At 45.3% G+C, this 14,441-nt stretch overlaps 1 protein-coding gene and 1 long non-coding RNA gene across 5 annotated transcripts in view; one reads left to right on the top strand and one right to left on the bottom strand.

Annotated features, from left to right (window-relative positions):
* Nucleotides 1–14,441, bottom strand: part of GABRB1 (gamma-aminobutyric acid type A receptor subunit beta1) — a 289,303-nt gene that overhangs the window by 239,933 nt on the left and 34,929 nt on the right. For 3 of the 4 annotated variants that reach the window (XR_007773567.1, XR_007773566.1, XM_050947725.1), the window contains exons 1-3: nt 11,110–12,225; nt 10,871–10,962; nt 10,512–10,579 (exon numbers count right to left, since the gene is read on the bottom strand). The exons of the other annotated variant lie outside the window; for it this stretch is intronic. Coding sequence is in view for 1 of the 3 variants with exons in the window: in XM_050947725.1 (XP_050803682.1) it covers nt 10,512–10,579; nt 10,871–10,962; nt 11,110–11,501 (552 nt within the window). In the remaining 2 variants the exon portion in view is untranslated. Of the gene's footprint in view, nt 1–10,511; nt 10,580–10,870; nt 10,963–11,109; nt 12,226–14,441 lie in introns of those variants that run through there. 4 annotated transcript variants of the gene reach the window in all.
* The window catches only part of LOC127048410 (uncharacterized), a 29,212-nt gene continuing 27,083 nt past the window's right edge, over nt 12,313–14,441 (top strand). Inside the window, exon 1 of the long non-coding RNA XR_007773656.1 lies at nt 12,313–12,710. This is a non-coding gene — a long non-coding RNA (uncharacterized LOC127048410). The remainder of the gene's footprint in view (nt 12,711–14,441) is intronic.

Consider the following 14,441-nt stretch of genomic DNA (forward strand, 5'->3'; position numbering starts at 1 on the left):
TTTACTAACTTTTAAAGTAGGTGTCTATGAATAAGTAATTTAGCAAGGGGAAACAGCAGCAGAGGGAATGGAAAAAGGGCCTGGGGTCAGAAGTTAGCTAATGAGGCTCAAGCATTTTGAAAACATGAAGCAGGCCTGTCATAAACAGATAGCTAAGGGTTAACATCTCTTTCACCTGGAAAGAAGTAATCTGAACACCTGACCAGAGGACCAATCAGAAAACAGGATTTTTTCAACTCTGGGTGGAGGGAGTTTTGTGTCTGTGTTCTTTTTCTTCTGCCTGATGCTCTCTCAGCTATGAGGAGTGATTTCTATTTCCTGCTCTCTAATCTTCTGTTTCCAAGTTGTGAGTACAGAGATCATGTATTTACATGTCTATAGTTGCTGGAGTGCTTTGATTTGTATTCTTTTTGAATAAGGCTGTTTATTCAATATTCTTTTAAGCAATTGATCCTGTATTTGTTACCTTAATACAGAGAGACCATTTTTATGTATTTTCTTTCTTTTTTATATAAAGCTTTCTTTTTGAGACCTGTTGGAGTTTTCTTTTCTGGGAAACTTCAGGGAAATTGAATCTGTACTCACCAGGGAATTGGTGGGAGGAAGAAGTCAGAGGGAGATCTGTGTGTGTTATATTTACTAGTCTGATTTTGCATTCCCTCTGGGTGAAGAGGAAAGTGCTTTTAGTTTCCAGGATTGGAATTACAGAGAGGGGACTCCCTCTGTTTAGATTCACAGAGCTTGTGTCTGTGTATCTCTCCAGGAGCACCTGGAGGGGGGGAAGGGAAAAGATTTATTTCCCTTTGTTGTGAGACTCAAGGGTTTGGGTCTTGGGGTCCCCAGGGAAGGGTTTCGGGGGGACCAGAGTGCCCCAAAACACTCAAATTTTTTGGGTGGTGGCAGCAAGTACCAGGTCCAAGCTGGTAACTAAGCTTGGAGGTTTTCATGCTAACCCCCATATTTTGGACGCTAAGGTCCAAATCTGGGACTAAGGTTTGACATGAGTGGCAGCGGTTACGGGATAGACAGAATCCAGAAGCCAGTAGGAATATTATATTTTTCTTTTCTCTGCTAAGGGCTTTTTAGCAGAGAGAAACAGTTTGGTTTTAAAAGGGAACCAGAGAGAATTTTTTTTTTCTGCTCTCTCTGGCAGTTTGTGGCTTGCATAGTAAGCAAGAAGCCATTAAGAGGCTGTTAAGGGTCTTTTGTCACACAATAGCACTCCCATTAGGAGTCAATTACCAGCACTATATACATGCAAATAAAGTGGTTTTTCTGGTTTGCTTTACATTGAAAACAAAGGGCAAAAGCCCTGTTGCTAGGCAGACCCCAGGAGACAACAGAGCCTGCAGTTCAGAAGATAAACACCGGAGGGCAACCCAACACAAGAAAACAGGAACCATGCCTACCAAGACAAAAATGGAGGCCGAAGAACAAATCAAAGAAGCTGAACACAGGCGAGAACTGGAAAAAAGACTACAAGAGATGGAGCTGAGAGAAAGAGAAAGAGAGGCAGCCTACAAAAGAGAGCAAGCAGCCAAAGATGCAGACCACCAAAAACAGCTGGAACTCCAGAGGGAAGCCCACCGACAGGCCATGGAATTAGAAAAGGCTAAGCAAAACACAGCCAACCCTAACAACCCTGCGCCAATTATCGTTCCACAGCACAGGAAATTTCCCACCTACAAGGCAGGTGATGACACCGAGGCCTTCTTGGAAAATTTTGAAAGAGCCTGTCTTGGGTACAGCATCCCTGAAGACCAGTACATGGTAGAATTGAGGCCACAACTCAGTGGACCTTTAGCAGAGGTGGCAGCTGAAATGCCTAAGCAGCAAATGAATGACTATAAACTTTTTCAAACCAAGGCCAGATACAGAATGGGGATAACCCTGGATCATGCCCGTCGGCGTTTCAGAACCCAAAAGTGGAAACCAGATGTGTCATTTCCCAAACACGCCTACTACGTTGGGAAAAATTGAGGCCTGGATATCAGGACACAATGTTAAAACCTTGGAAGAACTGCACCTCCTCATACAAATGGAGCAGTTCTTGGATGGTGTTCCTGAGGACATAACACGGTACATACAAGATGGAAAACCCAAAAATCTCGCTGAGGCAGGGGAGATTGGAGCCAGATGGATGGAAGTGGCAGAAAGCAAGAAAGCTACGGTCAAGGGGAACGAATACCCCAGGGGGCACACCGACCATAAACCCTACAACCGAGGACAGCCAAAGACCCCACATACAACCCAAGTCAAGCCACAGACGCCCTATTCGTCCACCTCACCAGTCTCCAGTAACTCACCTCGACCCAGTGACCCATCAGATGGAAGATGCTTTAAGTGTAATGAACTGGGACATATCAAGGCCAACTGTCCAAAGAACACCATCCGAGTGCAATTCATTACACCACCATCACACCAAAGATCCCCAGGCCCGGATGCCTCTCAAATACCCTTGGAGGAAGGGAAAATTTGAGAGTGGGCGGAAAGAAGGTTACTGCATGGAGAGACACGGGGGCACAAGTGTCAGCTATCCACCAATCCTTCGTTGACCCCAAATTCATCAACCCAAAGGCCAAAGTTACAATTTACCCCTTCATGTCACAAGCTGTAGACTTGCCTACAGCTCAACTGCCTGTCCAGTACAAAGGCTGGTCAGGAATGTGGACTTTTGCAGTCTATGACAATTATCCTATCCCCATGCTACTGGGGGAAGACTTGGCCAACCAGGTGAAGCGGGCCAAGAGAGTGGGAATGGTTACACGTAGCCAAACCAGGCAAGCTTCCAGACCCATTCCTGTTCCTGAGCCGTCCACAGAGGCCCCGTCTGTGTTACCAGAGACCCAGACAGAGGTAGTGGACCCGGATTCCATGCCTACCACTGAAACAGCCACAGCACCTCCAGTCCCAGGCCCAGAACTGGAACAGCAACCAACACCAGCAAGTGCAACCACATCTTCAAACTCAACGCCAGAGGGCACCAGTGAGCCAGAACTGGCAGAAGCAACATACAGCCATACCCAAAAGGCTCAGCCAGAGCCTAAAATACCCTCAGGTGCACCAGCGGAAAGCGGTTCCCCAGCAACGGAAACAACCCCATCACCTACATCGCTTCCAGAGGGACCAAGCCCAAGTCCACAGTCTGAGGAAGAACTGGTGACCCCAGCCTCAAGGGAACAGTTCCAGACTGAGCAGGAAGCAGATGACAGCCTTCAGAAAGCTTGGGCGGCGGCACGGAGCACCCCACCGCCTCTCAGCTCTTCTAATCGATCCCGGTTTGTTATAGACCAAGGACTTTTATACAAGGAAATTCTTTCTGGTGTACACCGGGAAGAATGGCAGCCGCAAAAACAGTTGGTGGTTCCAACTAAGTACCGGGGGAAGCTCTTAAGCTTAGCCCATGATCATCCCAGTGGCCATGCTGGGGTGAACAGAACCAAGGACCGGTTGAGGAAGTCCTTCCACTGGGAGGGGATGGGCAAGGACGTTGCCAAGTATGTCCGGTCTTGTGAGGTATGCCAAAGAGTGGGAAAGCCTCAAGACCAGGTCAAGGCCCCTCTCCAGCCACTCCCCATAATTGAGGTCCCATTTCAGCGAGTAGCTGTGGATATTATGGGCCCTTTCCCAAAAAAGACGCCCAGAGGAAAGCAGTACGTACTGACTTTAGTGGACTTTGCTACCCGATGGCCAGAAGCAGTAGCTCTAGGCAACACCAGGGCTAACACTGTGTGCCTGGCCTTAACAGACATCTTTGCCAGGGTAGGTTGGCCCTCCGACATCCTTACAGATTCAGGATCTAATTTCCTGGCAGGGACCATGGAAAAACTGTGGGAAACTCATGGGGTGAATCACTTGGTTGCCACCCCGTACCACCATCAAACCAATGGCCTGGTGGAAAGGTTCAATGGAACTTTGGGGGCCATGATACGAAAATTCATCAACGAATTCTCCAATAATTGGGACCTAGTGTTGCAGCAGTTGCTGTTTGCCTACAGGGCTGTACCACATCCCAGTTTAGGATTTTCACCATTTGAACTTGTGTATGGTCACGAGGTTAAGGGGCCATTACAATTGGTGAAGCAGCAATGGGAGGGGTTTACGCCTTCTCCAGGAACTAACATTCTGGACTTTGTAAGCAACCTACAAAGCACCCTCCGACACTCTTTAGCCCTTGCTAGAGAGAACCTAAAGGATGCTCAGGAAGAGCAAAAGGCCTGGTATGACAGACATGCCAGAGAACGTTCCTTCAAGGTAGGAGACCAGGTAATGGTCTTGAAGGCGCAACAGGCCCATAAGATGGAAGCATCATGGGAAGGGCCATTCATGGTCCAAGAGCGCCTAGGAACTGTGAATTACCTCATAGCATTTCCCAATTCCTCACTAAAGCCCAGAGTGTACCATGTTAATTCTCTCAAGCCTTTCTATTCCAGAGACTTACAGGTTTGTCAGTTTACAGTCCAGGGAGATGATGCTGAGTGGCCTAACGGTGTCCACTACGAAGGGAAAAAAGACGGTGGCGTGGAAGAGGTGAACCTCTCAACCTCCCTGGAACGTCTGCAGCGGCGACAAATCAATGAGCTGTGCACTAGCTTCACCTCATTGTTCTCAGCCACCCCAGGACGGACTGAACGGGCATACCACTCCATTGACACAGGTAATGCTCACCCCATTAGAACCCCACCCTACCGGGTGTCTCCTCATGCCCAAGCTGCTATAGAACGGGAGATCCAGCACATGCTACAGATGGGTATAATCCGCTCATCTACCAGTGCATGGGCATCTCCAGTGGTTCTGGTACCCAAACCAGATGGGGAAATATGCTTTTGCGTGGACTACCGTAAGCTAAATGCGGTAACTCGTCCGGACAACTATCCAATGCCACGTACCGATGAGCTATTGGAAAAGTTGGGACGGGCCCAGTTCATCTCTACAATAGACTTAACCAAGGGGTACTGGCAAGTACCACTAGATGAACCTGCCAAAGAGAGGTCAGCATTCGTCACCCATGCGGGGGTGTATGAATTCAATGTCCTTCCTTTCGGCCTTCGAAATGCACCCGCCACCTTCCAGAGGCTGGTAGATGGTCTACTAGCAGGACTGGGAGAATTTGCAGTTGCCTACCTCGATGATGTTGCCATTTTTTCAGACTCCTGGCCCGAACACCTACTACACCTGGAAAAGGTCTTTGAGCGCATCAGGCAGGCCGGACTAACTGTTAAGGCCAAAAAGTGTCAAATAGGCCAAAACAGAGTGACTTACCTGGGGCACCAGGTGGGTCGAGGAACCATAAACCCCCTACAGGCCAAGGTGGATGCTATCCAAAAGTGGCCTGTCCCCAGGTCAAAGAAACAGGTCCAATCCTTCTTAGGCTTGGCCGGATACTACAGGCGATTTGTACCACACTACAGCCAAATCGCTGCCCCACTGACCGACCTGACCAAAAAGACCCAACCAAATGCAGTTAAGTGGACTGATGAGTGTCAAAAGGCCTTTACCCAGCTTAAGGCAATGCTCATGTCTGACCCTGTACTCAGGGCCCCGGATTTTGACAAGCCATTCCTAGTAACCACGGATGCATCAGAGCGTGGTATAGGAGCAGTTCTCATGCAGGAAGCAACAGATCACAACTTCCATCCTGTCGTGTTTCTCAGCAAGAAACTGTCTGAGAGGGAAAGTCACTGGTCAGTCAGTGAAAAGGAATGCTATGCCATTGTGTACGCCCTGGAAAAGCTACGCCCATATGTTTGGGGACGGCGGTTCCAGCTACAAACTGACCATGCTGCGCTAAAGTGGCTTCAGACCGCCAAGGGGAACAACAAGAAACTTCTTCGTTGGAGTTTAGCTCTCCAAGATTTTGATTTTGAAATTCAGCACATCTCAGGAGCTTCTAACAAAGTAGCGGATGCACTCTCCCGTGAGAGTTTCCCAGAATCCAGTAGTTAAAAAGTGTTCTTACCATGTAGAAGTCTGTTAGTTATATACTTAGTGGTATATGTAAATGTGCATGTGTTGTATTAATCTGTTTATTTTCAAGTTCTAGAAGGAAATCGCCACCAGTGAGCTTCCCCACTGTCTGCAATTTGGGGGGCGTGTCATAAACAGATAGCTAAGGGTTAACATCTCTTTCACCTGGAAAGAAGTAATCTGAACACCTGACCAGAGGACCAATCAGAAAACAGGATTTTTTCAACTCTGGGTGGAGGGAGTTTTGTGTCTGTGTTCTTTTTCTTCTGCCTGATGCTCTCTCAGCTATGAGGAGTGATTTCTATTTCCTGCTCTCTAATCTTCTGTTTCCAAGTTGTGAGTACAGAGATCATGTATTTACATGTCTATAGTTGCTGGAGTGCTTTGATTTGTATTCTTTTTGAATAAGGCTGTTTATTCAATATTCTTTTAAGCAATTTACCCTGTATTTGTTACCTTAATACAGAGAGACCATTTTTATGTATTTTCTTTCTTTTTTATATAAAGCTTTCTTTTTGAGACCTGTTGGAGTTTTCTTTTCTGGGAAACTTCAGGGAAATTGAGTCTGTACTCACCAGGGAATTGGTGGGAGGAAGAAGTTAGAGGGAGATCTGTGTGTGTTATATTTACTAGTCTGATTTTGCATTCCCTCTGGGTGAAGAGGAAAGTGCTTTTGGTTTCCAGGATTGGAATTACAGAGGGGGGACTCCCTCTGTTTAGATTCACAGAGCTTGTGTCTGTGTATCTCTCCAGGAGCACCTGGAGGGGGGGAAGGGAAAAGATTTATTTCCCTTTGTTGTGAGACTCAAGGGTTTGGGTCTTGGGGTCCCCAGGGAAGGGTTTCAGGGGGACCAGAGTGCCCCAAAACACTCAAATTTTTTGGGTGGTGGCAGCAAGTACCAGGTCCAAGCTGGTAACTCAGCTTGGAGGTTTTCATGCTAACCCCCATATTTTGGACGCTAAGGTCCAAATCTGGGACTAAGGTTTGAGAAGGCCACCGTGTTGGCCTTGGAAATGTAATGAAAACGAAATGATAATTATCTGGTTTGAAGCATTTGTCAGTATATCAATTAGTATTTCCTGAGCGTAAATAGAAAGAGGAAGTGAAGGTTTGGATCAGCTTGTAAAAACTTGGTACCTAAAGCAAGGAACCTAAGCGGCTTGATTTGCAGAAGTGCTGAGTCCCAGGCTAGCGCTGTAACCATTGGACCATCCATATGTTAATTTAAGTTTATTTCACTATAGTAAACCAGTTTGCAAAGTATATCTTTGTGATGGTAAAGCAAGACAGAAATAGGAAAGTAGGAAAGCCAACGTTTGAGTGAAGGGTTTCTAGTCTTGTCAGTTTTTTTCATAGATTATGAATCTATGATCCATGGATTCCAAGGCCAGAAGGAACAATTGTGATCATCTGGTCTGACCTCCTGTATAACACAGGCCATAGAACTTCCCCATATCTTTTAGAAAAACATCCAGTCTTGATTTAAAAATTGTCAGTGATGGAGAATCCACCAGGACATATGGTAAATTGTTCCAATGGTTAATTACTCTCACTGTTAAGAAATTACACCTTATTTTCAGTCTGAATTTGTCTAGCTTCAGCTTTCAGTCATTGGATCATATTATACCTTTCTCTGCTAGCTTAAAGAGACCATTTATCAGAATGGTTGTGTCAGTGCAACTCCCCCAATATTTTTATCTGCAGACTTTGTTGTGCCGGTGTGGGAAGGGAGTGGAGCTGGGGGAGGGCAGACACATTATGGATCATGCTCTATGCAGCCCCAAGTGGAAATACTGCTGGAAAATACAACATAATTAACACTGCACAGCACTGTGTGCCTCCTGTGGCATGGCTCCCAAACTCCCATTTGAGGATCCAGCATGCTTTGCACCTCACAGAATAAGGCCTTTAGTACCATTAGTGTTGGCATTAACTTCACTTTGCTCCTGCACCCCTGAAAAGGATGTCAGCATAAAGTCATGGAAGGTGTAGACACATCATCTAAGGCAACCATTATGTTAGAAGAGATGGTTTGCTCAGTGACTAGTTTGCGGAGTCTGACTCTGCTCCCAGGGAATGGTTTGCGGGTGAGGATAGGGTTTGTCCCCCTTGCTTAGCCTTGACGTATGCAAGTTTTATGTGGTCTTTCCTCCACCCTATCACTAACATTTTCTGTTTGAAAGGAAAGTTCAGCAGGAACTCTGCAAGTTAGAATTTGCAAAGTCTGTCCTTTGTATTTTCCCTTTTCCCACCTACTGTTTATTGTTACTTAACATTTGAATTAAGATATAGCTTTTATGTCCCATTCATGGCCCCATTGTGCTGGGTACAATACATATAGTGAAAACAGTCCCTGCCCCAAAGAACTTACAATGTAACTGTGACACTAAAATAAATATAACTATATTCAACAACAGAAAATTAAGATATACAGTTGAGTAGTAAAAATAAATCTAAAGAGAAAAAATACTGTCTTTTTAAGCATTCCAGTGATAAATATTAGACTGTATTAATATTAGGAAAAGGGAAATTAATTTGAAACTGATAAATGTCTTAGTACTTTATGAAATTTCAATAAACTGACAGTGGGTATCAAAACAAAGCACAGCTATCCAATTCCTTTTAGTTGCATAGATGTTCCTCTTCAGATGGGACAAAAGTACCTTAGATTTTCATTTGAGACTGGCCCCCCACCACCAAAATGTCCTTGAAGTATATTAATCAGAAATGATTTTGATGGGATTAAAAGTTCTAACTGATTTTCATTTTCTGTGGTAACAGAAGAGAATGTGAAACCAATCCAGCACTGGATATTTTGTGCTTTACTTTTGCATTCATACCTATTATAATTCAGTCATCTCAGCAATGAAATTAACACAATCAAGTACAATGTAGCACACCTCTGTCTGAAGTTACATTTTATTTGACCCTCAACCAGTTTTCATTTTTTCTAATTTTGCTAATTAGCTGTGGAGCTTCCCTCATGTATAAACATTTTTTTCTTTTTCCCAATGAAAAAAAGCATTTTCCAGCATTAGTTTTTTTCTTTGCTTTTATGTTGAGAAGTGTTTAGTTTGTGAAGGTGATGTTCTTTCTTTATAATAGCCTTTATCTCTACCATCTAAATCAATTGACAGAGAAATTCAGTCTGTCCATCTGTCAAAAATATGTACCAGGAATCTTTAATATTTCTAAATATTTCCAGTATTTCAAATATATATAGTTGACTTGGGGTGAAAACACTAAGAGTAAAACAGAAACCTTATATATTACATATATTTAAATGCAGTGAGCAATTTCAAAATTCTAATTTAAGTATATTCAAATTATAGAACTATTCTAAATGACTTTTCTTCTTAGCAGCCCTGAATTCCTTTACACAGACATTTGCTAGTAATCCTGCTACTCCAAAGTATGTGATCCAATCTGCAATATCAAACTGTTTGCTTTTAGCAGGCAATTTATGAGAGATTGGACGCCGAACTAAAACGAGATGGAAGCCGTTCAATCTCTCCCCCCACCTCCATTGCTGTTAAAATCCTCACCGACATATTTGCTTGTGGAGTGATAAAGTACTTCACATCACAGCCAAGATTTGTCAGTCATTCAGCAATTGCAATCCACCTGTCCCAGGCAAGAGAACTCTGGAATACTAGAGGGAAATCAACAGGCGCCTGCTCTGTCTAAAGCAGTACCAATTCTGCCAGTCGTGAGTCTCAGCAGCATTGTTACTCACGCAGAATATGGTGCTTAGCAGACAGCCTAGCAGCAGCTACTGTTGCTTTGACTATTTCCTCCACACCAAATCACAAGAGGCGATTAAAATACCGTATAAACAGACTACGCTTTGCCCTCTAACTTCCTAATTCAACGATCTCGCCCCTTCCCACAGGTGCCTCTGGGTTCCAAAAGCAAATGGGAGGTTCAGCCAGAGCAGATTTCTGCTCCTGCAGTCTGAATATGTAGCTCTAGAAGTTGCATAGAGACACGCAAAATCCACCATCCCTTCCCTCCCCCACCTTGAACACTGTTAGCAACCTTTGCCAAGGCAAAGGATCTCCGTCTCCTGACCAGTCAACAGTCAGGGAAGCGTGGTTGCCCCTAGACCCCGCCCCCCAGACTCCACAAATACAGCATTGTCATTTTGTCAAATATGCCTTTTTTTAAACTCCCGGCCCCAGCCGCCCAGGGCTCTGGGGGCTGAGAGAGCGAGGAAGCGTGGAGCTGTCCTTGGTGCTGAAAGGCAGTAAGGCGCAACGATCGGCAGATGGCGGCGTGCCGTGTTTTAAAAGGACATGAAAGGAGACGGTACAGCACTGTACAAATTTGTCCCAAGCAGGTTTCCCCAGCGCAGCTATCAACAGCTTGTCTCCAAAGAGCACTCATCGTGTTTAACTCTTCGCTCATCGTCCTTTGCTCTGGCACGAAAGAAAAAGCTGCACAGATACGAGTCTGAGACTCCTCTCCCCCAACTGAACTCTAAGAGGCAGGCACAAAATGTAACAATTTCAGAGCTCTGGTTTAATGCAGAGCGTGTACTCACCATGTTGACCTCTGAAACCATGTCTATATTGGCAATGTCTATCCTCATCCCGACGTCAACAGGAGCACCTTCAATCGGAAACAGGGGGTTTTGTTATGCACATCATAGACATTTAAGAGCATCATCCCTGTGCCTGGCTGTGGAGTGGCATATATAAACGTGTGTGTCTTTGCACGTGTGAGTTGGGTACATCAGGAGGTGTGTGCACGCATGTGAGTATGTGTGTTTGTGTGTGTACTTGGTCATAAATTGGCCCACAACCATTTACAAAGACTAATTTGCATTTCAACTGACGTTTCCCTCTGATACAGGAAATGCAACACGGTTGTGCTACACGTTGAAAAAGACTGACAAATTACCTCCAAAGTCTGGCCTCAAGCGAATGTCGTATCCATGAAGCAATCTGTCCACTGTCTCTTTCACGTATGACATGTTGCTAGGCTCATTAACGCTGAAGGGAAGAAGGACGGATTGGATTGAGAATCAACGCTAAAACTGCAGGCAGACAGAATGCACGTACACCTCCAAAAATAATTAGATCAACGATTCGCACAGGCACTAACAACCGTGAGAGAGCACGCCAGAGAATAATGCTCACCTTTGCGCACAGCAGACCATGGCTATCATCACCGGGAACGAGAGAATCCCAAAATACTCTCGACTGTGAACTGTCCACATTCCTAACTCTGTCTGCAGAATTGGCTTTTCTGCGAAGATCCAAGGAATGCAACTTAGTCCAAGGCAGAGCAATAATTCCCAATAGACCAACGCATGCGCGGACCTCGGTTGATCTCCAAAGACACCTTTTGCCTTGAAAACAATTTGTGTAAAACAATCAACAGATCCAAATCTCTCAAAGTTACCGATCTCTTCAGCCAGGCTTCTCAGAGCAGACCAGGAAAGCACCTGCGGTGGCAGCAAGGTTTTCTCCCCCACACAAGCTGAGCCCAGCGTGATGGGCTCAAACAGAACCAGGCGCTGCTTTGGCATCTAGTGTGGACAGTCTCCGATTGCATATTGCAACTGGAGGCTGTCGATCTGGACGGAGCTTAGAGCACAGGAAATGGTTCGGGACATAGCAGGCGGTGGAAAGTGTTCAGAGAAACTATAACCAGGTCTGTCCCAGATGTGGGGGGTGGGGCGGAATAAGAGAAGCAGCAAGCCAACGAGCTGTTCTCCGATTATGTTTTGTGGCTGGAGCAAAAACCTCTATTGTAACTGACATGGACAACAGAAGCTCCACAAACGAGAGAGCCACTCGGCTTCCCACACTTACAGCCATCACATAAGTGGCAAGTATCCGCTTCCCCTCCGCCCCCCAGCCCCGGCAGGCATCAGCAAAAGCTTGTGCAACACCTGATCGCTACTACCTCTCTTCCTCGCAGCCCTCCGCATACAGTGGTAGCCTACACCCTGCCTTGGGGTTGGTTCCTTTGTTGTATTTTAGCACAATGAATAGCCTACGCGGCTCCCGAGGGGTGGCAGACACACCTGGGAAGGAATCCTATGTGTGCACCATGGAGAGACACAACACTGCAACGGGCGTGCTGCTGTGGCACAGCTGGACACAATACAGGGACGCATTCACTGCATAGAGTCACACCACCAACTCTCACCTCTCCCAGCTGCTTTGACGTGAGAATGCCCAGGGGAAAGAGGGTGGGTGTAAGAGGCACTTCAAAAGCATCAGTCTGTTATTTTCCTCCCGGACATTTCCTGAATGTTGATGAAGAGGACTGTGACGGCTACAATCCGCCCCCTTTCACCACAGCATAAAGATGCTTGAGGGATCTGTGATCCCAGTCTGCGTACCTACATGTTTGTTTATTTCCCCATCCGAATGTGAAGTGCAGAAATCATTGTAATAGGGCAACAAATAGCCTCGGAGTTTTCCAAGGGGGTTTCACCCAGATAAGACATAACGCCCGCCCTCTGCTGATTCCGGTGTTTGACACCCAAGGCAGAAACTCCAAGGATCCTGAGCACCAGTGCACATGACTATGCATACTTAAAGCAAGCGCTCAGTCCGGACGGTTCGTGAGAGCGCTTAGTAGTTCTGAGCAGCTCAAACGCTGGGCAAAACGTCCCTCCAAGGGGGCTTGTCACAGTGGAGGGGGAGTCAAAGGACAAGGATGGCATTATACTAAACCACTGCAAACCCATACAAGAGTGGGAGGAAGAAACCTTTGCAGAAACCAGGTACTGCAGCTAGGTCCTCTAAAAATTTCATTTAAACTAGGGTTAGTTTTTTTTTGCTCCATCTTAAAAGATAAAACTATTTTTTCAAGTAATAGTCCCACATCAAGCACCTTGCACCTAAGCATTCATAGACTTTGGAGAAATTCAGATCACAATCCAAACCAAACAAATGCCCCCTATTCCTGTAATGGGCTGAACCAAAATCCTGGAACCACACTATGTACTAGGGGACAATTGACACATGATTTCAATTTAGGGGTACAGACCCATCTCTGCCTAAAAGTAGTAGTAGTTTTTGTCTGATGTGCTGTGGCTCAGTTATTTCATAATTGATGTGGATGATGGATTGTCTGAGTCAGCTGATGGTTTTTATGGCCACTCAGGGGTGCTGGAACAATTTTTATAGTGGGGGTGCTGATGATAGAAACCATATATTTGGTGTTTGTTATTCAAGCTAGAGAGTACGGTAGCATCCTCTCTCCCCCCCACACCTAGTTCCAGCAGCACTGTGGCCTTCATGACATCTACAGCACTAGTGTATATAGTGGTTGGCTCAATCTATAAAACTGGGTATACTCATGATCTGATATGTGGCCTGCAGTTGGAGCTGTCATGGATTGATCATTTACAGCCTCTAGTTTGTGGGAGGGACACACTTTTCCTGTTTTGGTAAGGGATATGCTTTGTTGATCTTCCCTTGCAGCCTAATGGCACCTGATTAGCTTCCAGAGGCTTCTGAAGAAGCATGCTGTCCTTACAACAAATCACTCTATTGAAGGGTTAGCAGACTTCATAATGATCTTTTGTTCACAGTCATCTAAAGAGTGGAGAAGTGCTAAGGGAAAAATAATTTTATTTAAGGAGAATCCATGCTCTAGCTAGATTTTCACATATTTCTTCACATTAATTGCAATTTTTTAACTTCTTCAGTATCTGATTACAAAGTTGTATTAGTGCTAAGTGGCACCTGTACTGTGGGAAACAGGTAACTCATCTCTCCCAGAGACTGCACTGAATCCATCCCTTGTACTTGGTACCACTAATCATGAAGTATTGTTGACTCACCTATAAACCCTACCATGAGTGAATGGACTTGACCTCTGGTGATTCCATTCCCTTCTTGCAGAGTGTTCCAAAGGGGGTAATTTTGGCAACTGATGTGCATCGTCATATGGGGATCCAGCTTGTCACTCCTCTTGTGTAGTGTGCCTTATGGGTCTGTGACAATTTGAAGTATCTCTCTATTAATTCTGGCTGATTTAATGAAATTGCTGTATCATTGAATGCCTCAGTGTATGTGGAATACACCATCTTCCAACTGAGGGGCATTAAACTTTGATAGCTCCCTTTGAAATAAGAGCACCTTAGGACAAGGGGATGGCCATCTCCTGGGTGAAACCACTTTTCTTCAACTTCTCTATGGGATGCTGGGATTTGGAAAGTAGAATATCCCCAAACAAGAGAACAGAGATATCAGATTTTAATGCTGGGTCTTAAAAAACAGAGCCAGAGACATGGGGATGGGTGGTTGTGGGGAACTCAAAGGGACTCACAACAAAGAAAGTTTGGACAAGAGAGAGGAACAGAAATGCATGAATTTTTTTTTAAGCAAAGGGGTTCTTCTTAACTGCTGGACCAGTCGAAGAAGAAGAAGAAGAAGAAAACTGGCTGCAGAGGAGAGGGAGAGAGAGAGAGTAATTGTGAGAGAGAGTGACCATGATTTGGAGAAAC

This window comes from Gopherus flavomarginatus, chromosome 3 (genome assembly GCF_025201925.1).
Source record: "Gopherus flavomarginatus isolate rGopFla2 chromosome 3, rGopFla2.mat.asm, whole genome shotgun sequence".
NCBI lineage: Eukaryota > Metazoa > Chordata > Testudines > Testudinidae > Gopherus > Gopherus flavomarginatus.